General features: G+C 41.4%; 1 protein-coding gene across 6 annotated transcripts in view; it reads left to right on the top strand.

Moving 5' to 3' along the window:
* The window catches only part of LOC120731783 (plexin-A1-like), a 190,683-nt gene that overhangs the window by 89,938 nt on the left and 79,122 nt on the right, over positions 1-21,623 (top strand). For all 6 annotated transcript variants that reach the window (XM_040029020.1, XM_040029019.1, XM_040029018.1 and 3 more), the window contains exons 4-8: positions 3,674-3,814; positions 15,998-16,098; positions 17,942-18,065; positions 19,263-19,416; positions 20,463-20,562. In XM_040029020.1, the coding sequence (XP_039884954.1) occupies positions 3,674-3,814; positions 15,998-16,098; positions 17,942-18,065; positions 19,263-19,416; positions 20,463-20,562 (620 nt within the window). The remainder of the gene's footprint in view (positions 1-3,673; positions 3,815-15,997; positions 16,099-17,941; positions 18,066-19,262; positions 19,417-20,462; positions 20,563-21,623) is intronic.

Below are 21,623 nucleotides of genomic sequence, written 5' to 3' on the forward strand. Positions count from 1 at the left end.
TTTACCCTCATACCCCCACCTTCCTTATCACCAGCTAGCTATCCCATGTATCTATCAGAGCAAACCAGGCCTGCCTGGCACAGATAAACCCAGCATTAGGGGCTTTTGGATGGATTGGCAGGTTGAGAGAGATGTTAATGATCATAGAACAGGAAAAAAATGGATATTAGATGTTGCAGGATGATGAGATAGGTGGTTGTTTGGAATGTTTCAGTATGGAGCTGGTAAATTGTTGGTTTATTTGGTTACAATCTCATCTTCTGATACAGGGATTATGCATGGTTTTTGAATATCAAGCGACACGTTGCCAGAGGAGAGAAGTATCAGTGTTGTAAAAATAGTTTTTGGGGAAGGTTAGAAATTTATGGATACACTAGACGTTTAAGTTGTCTCTTATTTAATGTTTTAAATATTAGATTTCAGATTTGTTTTCTGTGTTGTAAAACCACTGTTTTCTTTTTTTTTTTTTTCTCTTCCTCATGGCACAGATGTAGTAAAAACATCTTCTCTTCACTTCTATGTATTCTCAGTTATTTTAGCTGACAAAACATTATCACTACAGGAAGGAATGCCTATTTTGGTCATGGAGGTACTCTGAATAGCACTTAAAGTTATGAAATGTCAGGTTATAGACTGTTTACGTCAGAACCACAGAAAGACAAAGACTAAGGTTCATTTCCAGCAGCGTTTGTGCCGCATCATTTCCTCTCTCTACTGTCTCCTCTTACTGCTTTCCCTCACCGTTGCTTAAGACAGTGCCTTTAATGTGTTTAAAGTCTATTAACGTTACATTATACATGTAGAGAGTAGAGATGGGGCTTGCTTTGAAAATACAAGCACAGCATCATTCTGTAGATTCATCCATCAAGGACTTAATGGTAAGCTAAGCAATACAGAGGACACAATCAGACAGCAACAGCTTCCCGCTTGATTACTGACAATTGCATTGATTTCTTGACTTAGCTTATAGGCACACACAAAGAGCTGTGCATGCAAGCTGATGCAAACATAAATCTGTGATTTTTATATATGTGTGAGAAAACATCTTTACATGTTATCACTCTACAAATGCTTGTAGATCAATTGAAAATCAAGCCGTATGCGCGCTGGCGTTGAGCTTGGACACCCACACAGGAATCTTCACACGTATTTGTACACACTTAGCCCTTGTATTAGCTTTAAACCCTTCTAAATGCACAGACCCTGCCATGTTAACCTTGTTATTAGAGCGTAACCTCGAATTCCAGACAGAGCAGCTCAGTTTGATTGAATTAGATCTTCTTTAAGTATCCCATCCATCTATCCATTCCTCCATCCATCTGTTCAGCTTATATATTCCATAGTCTTTTGTTCTCTTCCTGTAACTCTGGGCAGCCTCGCACTCTGCACTTGTGGAATGAATTGATTTGAAATGATTTATTACCTGTTCTTTTTTTTTTTCTCTCTCCCCCCGCAGGTCGCCCACTCTCACTCACCCACTCTTCTGTTTTCTATCTTTCTCACCGTTGTTTCTCTCTGCACACTACTTTTTTTTTTTTTTTTTTTTTTATGTTAGCACTGTAGATGAACTGCATCCTGAGAGAGGGAAAACCTGAGCAGAACAAAGATGAGGGGGGAAAAGGTGTTATTTGTCAGATTCAATGTTTCAGTCCCTGTTTCTAAGCTGATATTAAAACCAGCAAAGAGACTGGTTTTTAAGTTGGGGACTTTGCAGGCTGGATTTTGCAGACTGACAAGCAGATGGATGCAAACAGAAGATAGGAAGGCTGTCAGAAAGACAGACTTACATTCTCTGTGGTATATTGCATTTGTGTGTGCAAAACCAGTGTAGGCTCAGACTGGTCATTAGCCAGTGAAACTGGACTTGGGTGCCGGATCCAGAGATAGATATGGCTGCCAATGGAAATGTCTCATTTTTTTTTTTAAGGGAGTGGGAAAAAATGATACATAGAGGCCACAGAACAAAAGCTATTCTTTCACCTCTGTGTGCATCAGCAGCTATTTTTCTTTATTCTGGTTGTCTGCACTTAAAAATTGTGTTGCCTTATGTGCTGGTATGTGTGTCTGTGTGCGTGTGCAAACTCGTCTAGATGCGAACCATCCGTGAATGAAATGTATCCTTTGTTTACGGGCCTATTATCTAGATAATAACATCCATATTTCCTCTCATCTCCAGAGCTTTATCACAGCCTTATGAGCTCTTTCTTTCACTCTATCTCACTATCTCTCTCTCCCCTTCTCTTTGGCACACACACGTACACGCACACAGCAGAGAGCGATAATGGGATTGTTGCCCTTGGTTTCTTTTGGCAAAACTGTAAATATTTTTTTTTTCATCACAAAGTGTGTTCATTGTTCACCCACATGTTTCTTTTTTCTGTGTGTGTGCATATATATATATCTCAATCAAACTAGTGCTTGCATATCTATCACTTGGTGTGTGGGTTGTCATCTTATCATTCTTTCATCTATCTGGATGTGAACCTATTTGTCAGTGTGTGAATTTAGTATCATTTTCCAGCTAGTCATTGCCTGCTGTCCTTCCCTTGTCACTGTGGGCTGATAGCAGTGCGAGTCGACAAAGCTCTGTAATGGAGAGCTGATACTTGCCCTCCCCCCCGCTGCTTTGTACTTTTCATTTGCTGCTGAGATGACTTTGGCTCACAGCCACGCCAGCAAGCCAATCACCTATCTTGTATCTGCTCCATTACTTTCCATATCTTGGCAAATTATTTGCCAAAACTCACAAAGAAAAATTTGAGCATCCGTTCACGTGCATGTTTGTGCACATGCTGACTTGGTTGCTCTGTATTATATTTGTCTACAGGTGCTTTGGGTGATCAGGTTGTTGTTCACATGCAGAGAAGTGACTCACTGTTATGCTTTCTATCATTATACAGGACCACACTGTTTTCATACTTAACTTTTTTTATTTTTTGCTCATAATTTTTAAAGTTTATTCCTCCCAGGTGCTGAACAAAAGATGTCTATAGTCATGATAACAGCACTATCCTGTCAATATTGTTCCCTTCCATGCATCTACCTCTGTAATCACATCTGTGTTCGCAATAATTATACGAGACTCAATACTGCTATTAACACAACCTTTCAATTAAGCCGTTTACATAGCTCTGTAGAACAGGTGCTCTCAACCTTTTTCCCAAATTTTGATAATTTCATGCCTCCCACCTTATAATAACTACCACCTGTTACTGTTGAAGTGAAATCAGCTTATTTCACCAGCTGGAACAACATCCATAGACACTTTAGTGTGTTTGAACTTTGGTTTGTAGAAAAAAGTGCAGCTCGAGTGTACTTTATTTATTTATTTATTTATGTATGTATGTATTTATTTATTTAAAGGGAGATGTGAAAATGAAGATAAATTTGTCACCATTTTATTTCCTTTATTCGTGCGGCAAATCTAGAGGAATTAAGCGTGTGTTTATTTTTATTGTGCATCAATGGTCCACTTGGATTAACGCTGCATCATTTCTCTACAAGCAACAAGTTATTTTTATTTAGCTTCAAGGGTTTCTCCTGTAAAAGCACGGGTTTTTTTAAGCAGCTGCTGTCTGATATTATTGCTGTATTCATGTACATCACTTTTCTGCATCATCTTTTTATTGTTTTCATATCCAAATGAGTTTTCCCGTGTGTTTCTTTTTTGCAGATCTTGGTTAACTCGATAAATGCCAGCCGTCCAGCAGTGCTATACGAGAAGGTGACCGTAAGTGAAGGAGGAAGTCCCTTATTGAGAGACATGCTGTTCAGCCCAGACCAGCAGTACATCTACACTTTGACTGACAGACAGGTGAGTTCATGTCCAACAAATACACTAGGACACACATTCAGTCCCAGCAGACATGTTGCCATTGCAATACTTTTTCGACATAGTGTCTGCTGGGACAACATACTTTTTAAAACTCTTACTTGTGATACATGTAAGAGTTTTTAGGATTCAAATTCTCCATATCCAGCACTTGACTATTCAGTATTTGCCAAAGGTACATACTCATAAATACTAACATTTATTTTTGTTGTGTTGCATGTTTGAATAGTTCCTGTAGAGCAGCCTGTTACTAAATGTCCAGAACACACTTCCCTTGTGCATATTTTGACATTCCTACCAAGTCTACACTCATTCTCTGTACTCACACAAATCATCCCCACTGGATTTCATTGCACACCAACACACATTCACACCAGCTACAAACATCGCCACCATGATGGCTTGCTAATAAGCCACACATTACATACATGGGGAGTGCAGGGAGAGTTATAGGTCAGATGGGGTGTGTGTGTGTGTGCGCGCACTCTTCTTCTGGTGAAGGCTTTCTCTAGTGTGATGGTGAGGAGAGGAAGGGGTTGGGGGGTTGGGGAGGAGGCAGAGAGAGCATGTCGCATCTCTGCTGCTCCCCATTTCCAGCTGCTCCCTGGTTGTTGGTTTTTTTTTTTTTTCCTTCTGTCTCATTAGTGTGGTGAGTGAAGGAAGCAAAACGAGAGGGAGGGGAGGGGGAAAGAAAAAAAGGGGTTGTACATGATGGGAATATGTCTGTATTTAATAGACCTAAAATAGGCTGTCGAATTGAAAATGGGTGAGATGTATCTGAGGTCTGCTCTGTGAGAGGCTTTTTCAGAGGTGCTGATTCTGTAGGTGGCTTAAATCAAAGTCAGGCCATAAAATGGAAACATTCTTTGTCTGTTTGACACCCAGTGGGATCATCAATGGTCACTGTATAACCACTGCCATGGCTGGGGCTTGGTAGATAAATATTTTTAAATGCAGATTGTGCTATGAGTGTAACAGTATGTTATATCACAGCCCTGTGTGTCCTGGCTGAATATACCTCTGTTCAAGCCAGATGACCTTTTGATGACATATGTGAGGCTCCATCTGCACACACACACCCCATCATCACAATCATCCATCAGTTCGATAGCTGCTCGTCACCGAACCCAGCTGCACGCTGGGGCAAGATACAACACCAAGTTCGTCTACTTCAGGAAACTTAACTTATAGTCAAAGAAGTTCATTCCCATTAAATTGATTCACTCGGTGCAACACATACAGTATGGACATGTATACACACCTTGCACCCTATAGGAACATACCTATAGGGTTTCTGATTATAATCCTGACCATAGGAGCACAGAAGAAAGGAACATGAGCTGTGGGATGTGCTGCTCTTATTAATGGTAACACACATATACTTTTGAGGGGACACTTATTTTCAAGTTTTGGATTAAGCACATGATTGGGGAAAGAAGTAACATAGTAGAAAACGCACACCAATGCACACACATACTAGAAGAACAAAGCACATGTCTAAGTGGCATGAAGGGCACACACACAAAACCATAATGTTACTTATAGGCGCTAGTACCCAGAACATACGCTCGATTACACACACTTTATGTACACACACAGTCTTGTAAACGTGTGTGTGTGTGTGTGTGTGTGTGTGTGTGTGTGTGTGTGTGTGTGTGTGTGTGCACGCATACACACAGAGCGCTTCATCTCCCTGTGCGTTTGATCCCCATTAATGGATAGCAGGCCTGGGTTAAGCAGAATGGGGGGCTGTGGCTTCCAGACCTTATAGCTAAAACCCCTTTCCAGCGCTAATGACTGGAGGGGGCAATTGCCTTCTCTCACCCTCCATCCTACCCTCATCTTTATCCTCTGCCCTCCATCTATCCCACCATGCCCCCACCACTACTTTTTTTTCTTTTCTTTAAATCCTCACTTTTGCTGCCCCACACACACACACACACACACACACTCTGATATTTCCATCTAAGCTCAAATTGAGTCCTCCCCTCTCAAATGCCTTCTACTGATCCCATTCCCATATTTTTAATGATCTCCCCCTATCGCTGCCATGGCCCCCCTCACCACCAGATAGACACGCTCATACTCTCTCGTTCTTAAAGAGGCAAAGGTGGAAAATTGTGGGATAGATACATGGAGTGGTGGGTAGGAGGGCCTGCTTTTGCTAAAAGATGCTGATACACTCACGCACACACATTAACACACAACTAGTTTGCATGAGGAATATAGCCATGCCCCCTTTTTTCTAGTGAGATAGACACACAGCCCTGCCTTCACCCTGGGAGCGTGTGTGTGTGGTTGTGTGGCTGGGTGCCTGCAGGGGTTCCTCAGACAAGCCAAGCACATTAAGGTGTCACTGGACATATCCACTGATGCGTGGACCACAAGTTCCACCACCCTTCTGCCCTCACCCACTCACATACACACAAATGGAGGCTCAGGCGGTGAGTCACAGTTAGGGGTGAGGCCCAGTGATTTATGACTTGCTCTGTTCCAGCTATATTCATCACTGTCATTATTATCAATGGAGGATATGACAGCGGGATAGGACGGCCTGCTGTGTGTGTGTGTTTGATGAGACAGTGTGTTATTGCAGGAAATTTAGATCAGCTTATTTCTCACTGCAGTCAGGGTTGTATGATTCTTATGGACTTGGTGCATGTTGTTTGTTTTTTAATCACATGCACAAATGTACAAAAGTGTCTCTCCCAGTTGACATCCAGTCATTCACTCCTAAGCAGTGCATGTATACATTGCACATAAACATATTAAAAACTGTTATTACCAAAAACGGGAAAATACTTTATGCAGATTAGCAGGCTCATTAAGTGCTGCTGGTTTGCTCAAGTTTTTTTTTTTTTTTCTTTCCACAAAAATATTCAACACTTCAAGAAGAACAATGTAGCTCTTTGACTCAACCCAAACTTTTTGAAGCCTCTGCTCTGTGCAAATCCCCCTCTGTGGGGAAATTGTCTTGTGGTGTTTTGGCTCAGTCAAGTTTTCCCGTCTTCAAATCATCTCATCTTTTGTTTTGGAGCCAAAAAGGTAGAAAGCTGTGGCTTCATTTGATGCCACAGATGCTGCTCTGTCCATCTTTGCACCCTTTACTCAGCCCTTCAGTGTTATACACGCATGGGCGCACATATCCTTGCGTCTTTGATGGCAGCCCTTGCATATTATGGTGCTGTAGTGTGTGGTGCTGGCTAATTGCTGAAAGCATGAATATTCATCTGCTCTGGTGTTGGATGAGGGACTGGATTTGAAGTGTGAGAAGGCAACAAGCAATAATGACTTATAAGGCTTGATACAGGGGAGGAAAATCTTGTGTATGCATCAGGCAACCTTTGTTGTGTCAGGGAGGCACCTCTGATTGTTAGAGACTCAAATTGATTCAGCTTGCTTACTTTTATATGACTATACATTTGGACAGAAATTCAGCTTTCAAACATTATTTCTAAACATACATTGATGAGCCATGTCACTGAAGCCAGCCTTGAGTCCTTGGGGCATGTGCAATGTATCCTCTGGTAGTGGATCCTGGGGGTCCTGTGAATTGTGGGGTGAGGTTTCCACAGACTGGATCTGTTCTGGCACCTTTTGTGGATACTCAGTTGGATTGGGATCTGTGAAGTTTCTGAAGCCAGGCCACCAGTTTACGGTGTTCATGGTGAACATCGTCCTGCCCTGGGAGAGGTGCTGATACAACTGAGTGCTGTTTTACGTGTCAAAGTAACATACGCATGAATGCCAGCACCCTGGGTTCCCAGTAGATCATTACATTGTAACAAGATGATCAGTTGTATTCATTGCACTTGTCAGCGGTCTCAATGTTTTGGCTGATCTGAGTATATTTTTGTGTGTGTGGGCTAACACCATTGTCCGAATCTCCATTCAGTATTTGAAAGAGATTTCCCCCTCCACATTTCACAGAGACTTGCATCCCTCCAAGGAATCTGCAGTCCTACACTGGATGTGCTCGCAGGCAAAGTTCTTGTGACATTCACAAGCTGTTGGTTTGAGTCCCTACAATAGCAAACAATGGTCTGTATTGTGTTGTTAGCTCTCTGAACAAGGAAGGCCTCATCAAGTAGCATCTTACCCGTGGAGTTTTGTTAGACATCAATCCCCTCTCTCTCTGTGTGTGTGTGTGTGTGTGTGTGTGTGTGTGTGTGTGTGTGTGTGTGTGTGTGTGTGTGTTTACATTCACATATTACTGATTCGCTGCCAATCTCGTTAGCAAACACATTAGCACAAACTGACATCATCATACATAATAAGCAGCTCGTTGTATCAATCAAAGCTGACATTTTAGTGAACTACATACAGCTAATCAGCCGGTTCTAAATGGCTCCAAGATTAATTTTCCACAATTTATCAAACTCTGGCTGACTGAGGAACTCCTGAAGTTAACAAGCACATAATGTGGTGTTTAAACATTAGCCATTGTTGGCTGACACTTTGTTTTATCATCCATAGAGTAAGTGTAGCATGCAGTAAATGAAGAGAGGACGAGAACCATTTTTTTTCTCAAGTTTTTAGCGCTGCTTTATTTCTTTAGTTTTATTCACAAACAAACTCGGCTTGGTTTCCACACTGATATTCTGAATTAAACATTTTCTTATTTAACCAAAAGCCAAGTAATCCATGTCACATAATATGAAGACACAGAATTGTTTTGTTTTTTTGGACGTGTATGGTAGAGCAAATTAATTTCTTTTTCACTGGCTTGGAAAAAAAAATCTAACTTGTCCTGTATAAGCCTTAATGTTGATCCCTGAGCTCTTGTATCCTATGCCAAACACTTAAGCACACGTACACAGTCACGAGTCAATTTGTCCTACACACAGAATTTAAGCAAGAATGTGGTCATTGTTATGTAAATGTTAATAGACCTGGTGCATTGAGGCAGAGAAAGGAGTACACTGACTAGAATAGGGGGAAGCTGGTCATGTAGCCATGCAGATATATGGCACTCAATTACAAGAGTGCAAACCAATACTACACCTTTCTCTACTCAGGATGAAGCACCTACACCTGTAATTAAAATGACTGCTGTGCAACTACACAACACATTGTATTGTGTTACATTTATGGATGGATCATCTGAGTGCTTTTACAAATTCTTAATAAGGTTGAATATTCCAGTAGGCCAGTGTATATCAAGACATGCTTGAATGGTGATTTGATTACATTAAAAAAAAAAAAAAAAAATATATATATATATATATATATATATATATATATATATATATATATATATTTTACACAAACCAGTGACTCAACTGTGGGGGAAAAATAATCAGAATAAACTACTGTGAAAATTGTCTGTTGCACCTCTAGTTCCCTCTTTTGTGACTTGATGAAGGGAAAAAATTGAGTGAAATATTAGTAAATCCTTCAGAGACATGAGACAAAATTGGCCAAGATGGCATCATTACACAGGCAGGGATGGTTTCAGTGTCTCTAACCTCACTTATCTCTTTTTCTCTCTTTTTCTCTTAATTGTGTTTCCTGCTTTTCCTCTCACTGCCCTTGTTCATATCAGATCATTCACTGTTGCATTTCTTTTTTTTTAATCCCTGCAATATTCTTGAATGTGTGCGCGCCTCATCAGAAAGTGTGCTCGGACACTTGTCTTGTGTGTGATGCTATCAGCCCTAATGGAAGTCTAACTTGCCACTAGATAGCTCTGTCTTTCTTTCATCTTTCTCTGTTATACTTTACCATCTTTTCCCAAAGGATGGTGTGATAGAGCGACTGATATGGTTAGAAAAGAGGGTGAGATGGATAGGGAGGTTAATGGCTTCTCCCCCTCCTCGCCTTCCTTCTCAATCACTATCAATCGGCCGTACAGTCGGTTCTCCTGTTGCTTCACGGTGATTGGGTGTAGGGATATGGCCCTGACTGATTGGAACGAGGCCAATCAACAGCTGGTATAGCCAATGGTGCTGCTCCTAGTGGCAAACTATACTACTCAGTTTCATGCATTAACCAGAAGTCACACTGAGTAGAACAATGAAATGTCGCTCATGCATGACAGCACAGGGAATTGTTTTGAATTTGAGTCAAATTTCTTTTCAGATTCATGCACAGCAGGCCTCGTCAGACCCCGGTTATAAAGTATCAAATGGGGGAAAGCTGAGTGGAAAAGCAGAAAAGCACGTTTTCTTTCTGGTTTTACTGTCATAAATTACAACAGGAAAGAATACGACACTGATAAATGGAACTAGAAAGACATTTGCACACAATAAGCGGGGCTGTAAGTACTGATTGTTTTATTTCACTTCAACTCATTTGCATTTTTGGCAAACATATCTTTTAAGGGAAAGAGAGAAATCTAGTTCTCAGTAAAAATGTGTGAAACCAAATTGGCCCTGTGAAGATCACTGCACTTGCCTTAAGGAATACTACTTGGCTTGTACGTACTGTTGCAGTGTCTTCAAATAGAAAATTCTGTACGTTTTGCATTTGTGACTTGTTTCTCACTTGAATCACAAACTTATAAGTAATTTTTGTGGCATTTGATTCAGCTGATGTGCAAATAGCACACTTATTAGTTCTGTGTATTTGCCAATAGTGAGTGGGAGTCGTGTATGCGGCTTCCTCCACACTGCCTTGGCATTTCCCTCACCTACACCACACGTAGTGTTTTCAGTACTTCGTGTAAATATATTATTGATCTGAAAAACACCCCCAAAAAACGTCTGAACACGTCTTTGGACTTCTGTAGCTTTTTATTAATATATATCAGTAACAAATTTTGAATGACGGGTTGCATATGAAGGCAAAGCCAATCAGGCAGATTTAGGTTCTCTCTCCACAAAAACACTATCTGTTATACACCTCCCAGGCATGACTTCCACACAGCAGCTCTTGTGAGCGCAAATAAAGAAAAGCAGCATTTGTCCCCCCTTTTTTGCCTCCCTCTTCCTCTTCTCTGCTTCTCTCTCTGTGTATATGGTGGTGGGTTGCTTGGCAGTGCTAATGGAAATGCCAGCTGTGTGGCTCCTCACTCCTCACCAAGTCCATTTACTAAAGTGACAGAGTCATTTACCAGGCAGACGGCCTCTCCCATCCTCACTTAATTAGAAGACCCCTAGGCCTGTCTACCTTAGCCGGTCACATTTACCTCTTTTTCTCCCTTTACAGTCTCTTTGTTCCAGCTCTTTGTTTTCTACAGTTTTTCAATCTCTGTCTCATGCTTTGTCTTCGTCTCTATTTTTTTTTTCCCACTTACTCCCTCATCCTGCTTCGTTCTTCTGTCTCCTCTCTCTTTCTGTCGGGCTCCTTCTCACCAAAGGGACAGAGTGTAATGGACAAATGGATACACAAAGACTGAGAGTATATTGACTTATTGTTGAGAATAGCTCCTTTTAGAAGAGCTGATGGGGAAAGTCCATGTGATGAAGGTGTTGATGGAGAGAGATTGGTTTCCAGATCTTAAAAGTTTTTTTTTTTTTTTCTTCTCACTTTTGTTTTGTTGGTTCAAAATTTCATATTGCTGATTTACTGTTGCACTGACTTCAGAATTAACACAAATGCCTTGTAGGATAGTTTGGATTTTAGCTGTCATCCTAATTGGCCTTGAATTCACAACATACACAAATGCAAATGGAAAATAAATATATATTTATATAGGCCTGCTTCTTGTTTTCATCAGTGTGTTTCAGAAGAGAGAAAACAAAATCTGAGTCCAGTGAAAGAAATAAAGAATGAGGGTGAAAGAGAAGTCGAACTGTTCAGAAACAAGAAACGGCACATGAAGCACAATATAAAAGAAATAATAGATAGAGGGGAATGAGTCAAAGGGTGCTAAGTGAAAAAATACTGTTCTGAGAGAAAAATTACAGCTTTCTTGCCGTACATAAAGGATTAAACTTGGCTCTTTGTATTGCTACATCACTGAATTCTAACAGTTATGTAGTATTTCGACATCTATCAGTAAACAATGTGACAGCAGATAAGTTTCTGATGGGACACCGCGATTGTTGCTTCTTGCATTTTGTTTCTTTCACTTTGGCATTTCTTAGCCATCTACGGCATCTCTCCTTTCTTGTCAGTGCCAGTCTTGTTTGCTTTCCTGCTTATCTCCAATCAGTCAACACATCAAGCCTAGTCTTGCTTGCCATTGATCTTGTAAGCCCCTTACAATCCAGTCAATGCACACATGCTAACCCAGCCTTTGATACGACCCCCCCCGCCCTCATGTACACACACTTGCTCTCCTGACCTGGTATTCTAGCACTTGAAGAACTGGCCCACTCGCATGGATATACTGGGAGTTCAGCACTCCAATTTCTAATGTTGCCGGGATGATACACTGTTGCCAAAGTAGAAGACGACAACACCAGTTACTGTCACTGCAAAGTAATGACAGCCACAACGTGTTTAGTGAAGTTTTACCCTAACAAATAGTTGTATCTGTCTTTGTTTCTATTTCTGTGTCCTCCTGGAGTGTTTAGTGGCTGTGTGGATGGGTATTGATTTCATTGTTGCACACAGCTATTCACTGCCAGCACAGATTAAGCCGGGAGAGAGTGCACGCTGATTGACGGTTATTGAAAGAATGCAGGTGTGGTTAATGTCAGCTTAGAGAAAAGAAGTCACAGAGGAATGATGACGAGGAGCTGACCCTACTCATCTTGCTGTTTTCTTTCTCCCTTGCTTCCCCATCTCTGCCCCCAAGATGTTGGCAGAGGGAAAAAAAACTTCAAGGAAAATGTTGTGTAGTTATTTTTTGCATACAGATCACAGAACAAAGTTTAGATGAAAGTAGAGAAGCAATAAAAAGCCACGTGTTTGAGATTTTTATTGTTGCTTTGATAAAAGCTGTGTGCATTTAAGAAGTATCTGTGGAAAATTGACCCAGTGATGTCCTTCAAGCTAACCTTGTGAGGCTTTCCTGTAAGAATCAAATTTCAGTACTTTCTACTGTTTGCTGAATTACAGCATTACAGCCATTTTAAGTAGTGTTAAGCACGAGAGATTTGTTGGTGGTTCTATAGTGAGGCACAGGCATTGCCAAATTATGATGCAGTCTCAAGTATTTATCTGAAAATAACTGAAAACAAGCAGTGATTTCTTCTTCTTGGCCCCCTGACAGTATAACCCAGTCTCTTTTCTTGCAGACATCTACAGCTACACCCCCTCCTTCTCTCCTCTTCTCCAGCCTCTCTCTGTGTTTGAATGTTTAAAAAAAAAAAAAAAAAAAGAGAGAAGAAGCCGCAACAAGGCCGATCCTTTTATGTCTTTACAGTTTACAACCAATGAAAAGCTGCGCTGAAAGCTTTACAGTTCCTCTGGGTTTTGGGGGTGACCGTCACAAAGCCTGTTAGCTGGACGTTTAAAAGCAGGTGATAGCGCTCTGTAAAAACAGATTGAAGGGGAAAGGTGGAAAGTTTATAGCTGAAAGGAGATGTCATGGCATTGTGATATGGTCAGGGTAGAAGGTTGACAACAGAGGAAGTAGGAGCAAGAAAAGGAGAATTGAGTTACAGCAGTGGATGCTATTGTAAATAAGGAGAAGTCAAGAGAGAGGAGATGGCGGGTTTGGTTTATAAGGTCATTTAAAGGAGTAATGTGGCGCGCTGTCAGGAATTGGCTTTCATTAAAAGAGCCATCAAGAGAGATAGGAAGAGGGAGACAGTGAGGATAAGTGTGTGTGCCTGTATTCCTAACAGAGGGAGAAACTGACCTCTTTTTAAGTTTTTTTTTTTTTTTTTTTTTTTTTTTTATATTATTGTATCTTCTTGTATCATACGTCATACACATACTTTCACAGCTATTGGAAAGCATTTTATTTACACACTGGGGAAAACAACCACTATAGTTTCTTAATTTCTTCCCTAAGATTTGAGTCACTACCACTCAGCTGAGCCCACAGTGTCTTCACCACTGCTACTGTAGGAACGATTGTGAACAATAGGTCATACCTATCATTACACAGGGCCATGATAAGATTATGCTAGCTCACCAAGGACCCGTAGCGTTAGTATGATTTATGTGGATCATTGTCCTTAATCAGAGTCACGGTGAATTACGGTGAGTGGAGGAATTGGCTGGTATATGTGATGATATGTGGAACATATAATTCTTTCCTTTCAATTTCCTATTTTTTTTGTTGAGTCATAGAGACCTCCTATAAGGTGTCCAATCACATATCCTAAACTCAAGCTCCTTTTCTCCCCTTCTATCCATCATCTCTTAATTCATTCACACTCCTTTCCCCCTCTGTCATTCTTTTATTATCAAAGACACCAAAAGACCCAGTCCCCTGTTCCATCCTTCTTTCAACTCTCCTTTCAGATGAAAACTAGACTCACACTCAATTTGACAATGACACATAGCAGGCGTCTGCCACCATATCCCATCTACTCAGCAAAATGTCCTTGCCAATTCGCACTGTCTTCCATTAGACTTCTCTTTGACTTCTCATCCATGCAGCCAGCACTTCCAGTAGATTACCATCTTCCTCGTTTGCCTTACAGTCCAGCACCATATCTTGTTTGCGTCATTTCATCTACTGTACTGAGGTCTACATTGACTAATAGATGAGGTGCTCAGGGAAGGATAATGGCTACAAACAGTGATATAGGCACAAGAATCATATAGTGTAAACAAATAGATATGCACTCAGAGGATAGAAAGTGCTATGATAGCGTATAGTGTCAAGTGTTTTTGTTTTTCTGTCCTGTGAGCCTTCACAAAGCCCCAAAGCCAGTTTGCCGCAAGGCTTTCGAAGCAGAAATTAGTTCCATCATGTCACATCTATCTCATATCTCAGTTGTACTTGCAGGAATCCTGGCCCCAGTTTAATATTTCACTCCTCTATTCCTTTGTCCACCTGTTTTCAGTCCTGCTGCTAACCACCTTTATCTTAAGCCTCAGGCCTCTGCTCTTTTCTCTTCCGTGTTTTTCTTTTCTCTTATCGCTCTGCCCCCCAACCCCCCCAAATCCCTACCTCATAAAAAAGACACCACTTTAGTCCCTCCACATACCACTTGGATGAGGTTCTCATGGTTAAATCTGTCTGTGTGATGTGAAAGTGTTACCCAGGGGAAAGATTGTTAAATGCTTTTACTTAGTGATCAGCTGGCCCTCTCTATGCTGCATGATTTAGAACCAGTCTGCAGTGGCAACTTGATACACACTCACGTTTTCTTACACACACACACACACACACACACACACACACACACACACACACACACACACACACACACACACACACACACACACACACGAACGAAATGGGCTTCCAGCAAATCATCAACTTGGGGGCCCAATGGTGAAGAAAAGTTGTGGCGCTGATACTTGCAACAGATACAAACACACACGCTTACTTTGTTGCCCACTAACATTCTCAGCATTTGCTTTCGGGGTGTGTCACACTCTTGAACAAGCTCAACCTGTTAATATCTTGAAACACACACGCATTCTTTCACGTTCACTGGGACCGTGTTGTGAACAATCTGTCGTCACCTTTAACTGAAGTGGAGGGCTAAACTTGCACACTTAATCTGGTTTCGTAGGCAACATCTGCAGACTATCATCACACTCGTACACACACACACAAACACACAGTGCGAGTAATGTCACATTGATGCACTAAGGCTTTGTTGCACATGCTTTGTACAGATTTCCCTCGTACATGTGCGCGCACACACACACACACACACACACACACACACACACACACACACACACACACACACACACACACACACACACACACACTGGGTCTGTCCTTCTGGTCCTCTGCCTCCTGTTGGTTTTTGAGGTCACCTGTCAATCACAGCCCTTTTATCATGTTCACCTTTCAGCTGTCCCATGATGCATTGCGAGGCCTCTCCTGTACATGCTTGACTGGAGGCTGTCACACATTGCTGAAATGGTTCACCACAGCACATATAAGCACAAAGACCCACACATATACACCTCTCACCGACTAGCACTTAGTCTCTCTCAGGAACACACACACTGAGACAAACACACACTAACTGTTTGCTGATTGCATGTTTTAAATAGGAGTCTGATAAGCTGTCAAATTCTTACCTCCATCCGGCTGAATATACTCTTCATTTTATGAGTTTGATTGTGAAGACACTAATTGCCTCCCTGCTCTATATCTCTTGTCTCTCTTCCCTGCTTCCTCTCTCTCCGTAGGTGGTGAGAGTTCCAGTAGAGAGCTGTGAGCAGTACACCACTTGCGGGGAGTGTTTGGGCTCCAGAGACCCTCACTGTGGATGGTGTGTTCTTCACAATGTGTAAGTGCTGCACGTATTAACATACTCCATCCTGGTGCACTTCATATGTAGCCTATTGCATTACACTGTAGATAGCAGAGAAAGCAGTGTTTGGCTGTTTTAGTTCAGAAGATCATGTTGGGAATGGAAGCAACAACCTGAAAAGTTTTATATTATACTTAGTAGGCTTTTACCCAACAAACTGTGATGACACCCTAATCTCCAAAACAGCTCTTTTGTAAATGTTTGTTATAGATTTAATAAAATTCTTCTAACAAGTATAAATTAGTCCTTTAATTATCACTCAAGAGGAAATTTAAATTTTACAGCTGCTGCATGCTTCCAATAAATACTAACAGAACATGACAGCTTATATTATTAGAACTATTTTTCTCAGTGTTATTGAGCCAGTTTTGTGTGTGTGAGCATGGTATTGTACACCTGCAGACTTTTGCAGGAACAGATTTTACAGATTTTAGAATTAGTCTCTTACATTGTCAGTCTTTGGTTTTTGCATTAAGTCTTGTTTGCTATAAGATTACTGTTTAAGGTTAGATATGTAATAGAGGGATTTGCAGTCGGAAAATTGAGCTTAGCCCTCATAAGAGTGTAGTGATACATTTTAACAGTGTTTACCTGCAATCTGGTCATTCTTTCTGTTTGACTGGAGGGTTTGTGTGCACACACTGTAAGGCGAGAACAGTTGCATGTTATTGAGAGGTGACAGCATGTTAAACCACATTTGGAATGCCTCAAGCTTTGGGCGTAAAGCCATCTCTTCAGTACATTAATTAAACTTATAGTACGTATCACCAAACAGTCTCTCCTCAAGGCATGCACAAGCACATACACAAACTACTTGTTTTTACCCATTTCAGGAGACTATCACACATTTGAAATTACACATACAGTCATAATGGACTTAATTCAGTGACAGCCCGCCATTTGGACACATGGAATTGAAACGGGGGAAACGCTTCATTCACACGAATACACAGTCGCACACACCAGAAGAGCAGTAGAAGGGAAAAGGGTTCCTAATAAGAAAAGGTGTACAAATCTTTCTACTTTCTGCTAATGCCTTACAGTGTGTGTATGTCAGGGACTCTCAGGTGGGTGCTTGGTGACAGCTTTTTCTTCCCGACCGTGAGTGAAGGCTAACTAAATGAGGGAATGGGGGCACCGCTGTATGAAGGAAGCAGTTAGCATTTTTTTCTGGCTCTCTATTATTGTTAAGGACTTGCAGTAAGCTGCATCAGCATTTTCTTCTCACCGCTGGGACCAGATGTTGTTAGCGCAAAGGTGAAAGTGATAGCTAATGCATTATGAATTGCTTATAGTAAAGCCACTACGATACGGGGCTGAATGCTGATTTTTAGCACGATCAGTTGGCTTTTAATAAGCGTGGGTGAAATTGCTGACCCCTTTGATATGCATCTGGTAGGAAATTGCATCATTTTTTAGTGTTCAGGGAAACTTTAACGATCGCCTGTACATCTCCTGAGAAGTGTGAATTGGGTGGGCCTGTAAAGTGAAAAGATGAGGCGAGCTGACTGGTCTTGTAGCTTGGCAGTTCTTGCACAAATGTCACGACCAATAAGGTAATGATCTAAAGCCCTACAGTAATGGCTGGGGGAAGCTATTAGCCTATTTGTCTTTTATTATTGCTCCCGTTTCTGTGTGACTGTGATGGCTGTGCGTGTTTATCATCTTAATATGATTGTCATATTAGTTTAATAGTTTCTTGTGTCCACTGTTGCCTCTTTCCTCCTCTCACCTCTTGTCAAGCTCATTTTCTTTTACCCCGTTCTCCTTACCTTTCTTCTTGTAATTACTATACATTTTTCATCTTGCTGTTTCCCAGATGTTCACGTAAGGACCACTGTGAGCGGGCAGGAGAGCCTCAGAGGTTTGCCTCTGACCAGAGACAGTGTGTGGAGCTAACTGTTCAGCCGAGAAATATTTCTGTCACGATGTCTGAAGTCCAGGTATGTCTTCCTGTTTCAGTGCACACAGATATCTTACTTGTTCAGAAAGACTGTAAAATGGCCAGAACTCAAAAACCTCCTAAACATTAGATTTATGTCTTCACTGGTATATTTAAAAAAAAAAAAGTGTAAGGTTGTGTGTCCCACTCTAACTTGGTGAAGCGAGGCAAAGTTGTCGGGTGCAGCCAAGAAATGGCCTGGCACGTAACCCGCTGTTAAAATGTCATGTTGTTGTTTTCAGACTAAATGAGCAAGCATAACATAACATAATAATCAGTGAGCTTTAGAGGTGCCGGTAGACAGATTTAGTTACTGTTATTTGACAGAGACAGGGTGGCATTTCCCAAAATGTCAAACTAAGGTTAGTGTCGTCTCAAAATGGTTTAGGCTGGTTGTATGATGCATGAGGATTTTTCAGCAGATAAGTAGCTGGTTTATTTAAAGGTGACGTTATAGTTAACGTTCACCTTCTCAATAGCTCTGTGAGATCTTCTGTGTGTCCACTGTGCTTTTTTTTTTTTTTTTTTTTTTTTAAAGACATATGAGCTTTGTTCATTAATTATACTAATATGACGTTTGTTAGATACTATCAGTTTTTTGGTAAAATGATTGAATTCGTCCTATCATCAAATTGGTACAACATAATGGAATTACAGAGAAATGAGCAAAGCAAGAAATGGTGTGCGTCTCTATATCTGGTGTACAGTGTTGCCAGTTTTCACTGGGATATAAATGCATTCTTATGTCATGGATTCTTTAGGAAATTACACCAAAAAAGTCACTTTTGAATATTTACAGCAGATTTAATTAGAAATCTGCTTTCCGTGCCCTCGTAATTCTTACTCTGAGCTTTTCAAGGTCTCATTCCATCAGTGGCTCCTCGGTGTAATCATATAGGTTTGACTGATTACAGTTAGCCTCGCTTTCATTCTGCACATTAACTTGTACACATTAACCTTGCTCGAAATGGCCACTACAGTGACTGATGCATACGCACATGCGCTCACTCTTTTATTCCTGTAACTGTCACACATACACATACCCATGTATCACTCCCCTTCTGTCCCAACACCCATTAACCCTCATGTCATATCTTATAACAATCCATGTACACCGTGTCCTTCCATTGATCAAGCACTGGGTACTGATTCTCTCGCTCTTGCTCTCTCCTTCTCCCTCTCCCCCTCCCACCCGTAGCTGGTCCTCCAAGCTCGCAATGTGCCCGATCTGTCAGCGGGGGTCAACTGCTCCTTTGAGGACTATGTGGAGACAGAGGGACAGATCCAAGGTGGACACATCTTCTGCCTGTCTCCTTCTGCCCGGGACATCGCCCCAATCACTCGAAACAAAGGTCAGGGCAGGAAGGGCAATGAGTGATGAGGTCATTGGGTGGTAGCACTGAGATGTGTGGCTAGGGTTATGGCAAGTTTTGGTGACATGCTTGAAGAATGTAGACACAATCTTTATGATACATCTTTGTTGGTTTTTTTGGCCTCTTGATCATCTTATTTCCATGCCATTCTGTACTGTATATTCACCATCAGATGTAGCAGATGTGTGCCCTCCTAAAGGATCTTGTAGTACACTTGAGCTTTAGAACAGAATTGTAATGTTACTAGTTGATTTGCTTTGCATGTCTATATTCAGTATTCCTTGTCAGTTTCAATAAAAGCCACACACTCGCTTTCTGAAGCCTAAACACAAGTCCAGCTTTATCTACTGAAAATAGAACTGTTTTTGTATTCCCATTATCAACCATTGTGCACTGATGTCACTTTCATTTTATTTATCTGAAAGACTGGTTTTGTGCTTAACTTCATTTCAAAGCAGCAACTTCAGTGTGGTTTAGCGTAATGTTTAAAAATATCGACATCATTTTTTTTCCCAGAGATTATGCACCTGTTTTATGTCCAATTCTGTCACACCACAAAGATGGTAATAAAAAAACTTGTTTTGTATCCACATTCAAAGCACCGAAAACATGTCACATAGCGAGCACTAAGTTTGCTCAAAGCAACATCACAGTAGTTCTTCAACTGAGCCCATTATGCCCCATTATGAGTTCTCATCAGCTTTGGCATCCAAACACTGATTGGTGCTGCTATTTTTAATGCCACCCTACTGTGGGTGTGACATGAGTAGTGTGTTGCTAGGCTGCAGTATGTCTTTGTGTATGTGTTATCTGTTAAGGGCACAAAAGTGGAATACAGAAGTGTCACTCTGTATCGACAAATAAGTTGTTTTAATTTACGCCCGTGTTTATTCTGTTTTTAAAGTAGTTTTTAGATACAAATGTAATTGTTTGCTAATGTGTTTGACTTGGACTTTTCTCTTTTAAGCCTTCAGAGAGAGCAGAATAACTGTTAACCTGGCTGCTTCCATGTTTCTGATATGCAGGTGACAAGCGGGTGGTGAAACTTTACCTGAAGTCCAAGGAGACGGGCAAGAAGTTTGCCAGTGTCGACTTCGTCTTCTACAACTGCAGCGTCCATCAGTCGTAAGTGACAGTGACGACATGTTTTCTAATTTGATGGGCGAAAATGTTGTTTTAGTCTTTTCCCTCTTGCTCTTTTAAGAAATGGCCTCTTTGTCCATTCGTACCATAGGCTGTCTCATGTTACTGTCCATGAGAGAAACAGTTAGAGACACACACACATCTATCTCCCCCCTCGGACCTCCACGGGAGGCTTATGTTACAGTTGAAGAGAAAAATCAAATGTGCCATATATGAGAAACGATCGGGACATGCAATGGTAATTCTATTCTTTTTATCATATCCCACAACACACACTAATGGTACTTGCATGATTAATTCATTGCATAGTGGTCTGTTATAATGCCTCAAAATTTTGGACTCTACCTTAATTATTTTGTTTTTTACCCGCTTGATTAAACAAATACAGTTGGTGTTTTTTAGCAATGACATTGTCAGCCTGGCACTTATTTACCCCAAAAAGATCAAAGCAAATATGATAATACTGAAACGGTGTGAATCAAATCTTGTGCCTCTTCCGATGAGTTGGTCTCCTTCACACTCCAGATGCCCTCAGCTCTCTGTGCCTAGTTGCAGTTCACTGCCTCTCCTAATCCACCTTCTGCTGAAAATCTCTACCACCCATAGAGCCACACCCTTAGGTCAGTCCTACCACAAGCCTGGTGCGCCCTGCCGGGGTAAAAGAATCCTCTAACTCCTCCACCCCCCTAACACAATACCCTCCCTCCTGCTCAATCGGGGCTGATCTAGGGGAGGCTGAAACGTCTGCTGGGGTATTAGCCTTGGGGCAGCAGATGGCTTGGGGGCCCCTGGGGTACCACAGGGCTCCATCCTGGCTTCCCTCTGGATGCAGGATGAGCCTCCTTCGAGGATTGTCTACAAACACACACAGACATACACGTGCAGTGTTACTCCACTCCTGCACTTACCGCTCACTGAAACCCCAACTGTCTTGGACACCTAATCCGTTACTGTGACCTTTAACCCAACCCCCTGCTCTTGTACACAAATCCCCTGCCACGGCAACGATGATTAGCTCAGCTGGTTAAGGGTGTGGTGGTTTA

Source organism: Simochromis diagramma, unplaced genomic scaffold, assembly GCF_900408965.1.
Source record: "Simochromis diagramma unplaced genomic scaffold, fSimDia1.1 OVJJ01000483.1, whole genome shotgun sequence".
NCBI lineage: Eukaryota > Metazoa > Chordata > Actinopteri > Cichliformes > Cichlidae > Simochromis > Simochromis diagramma.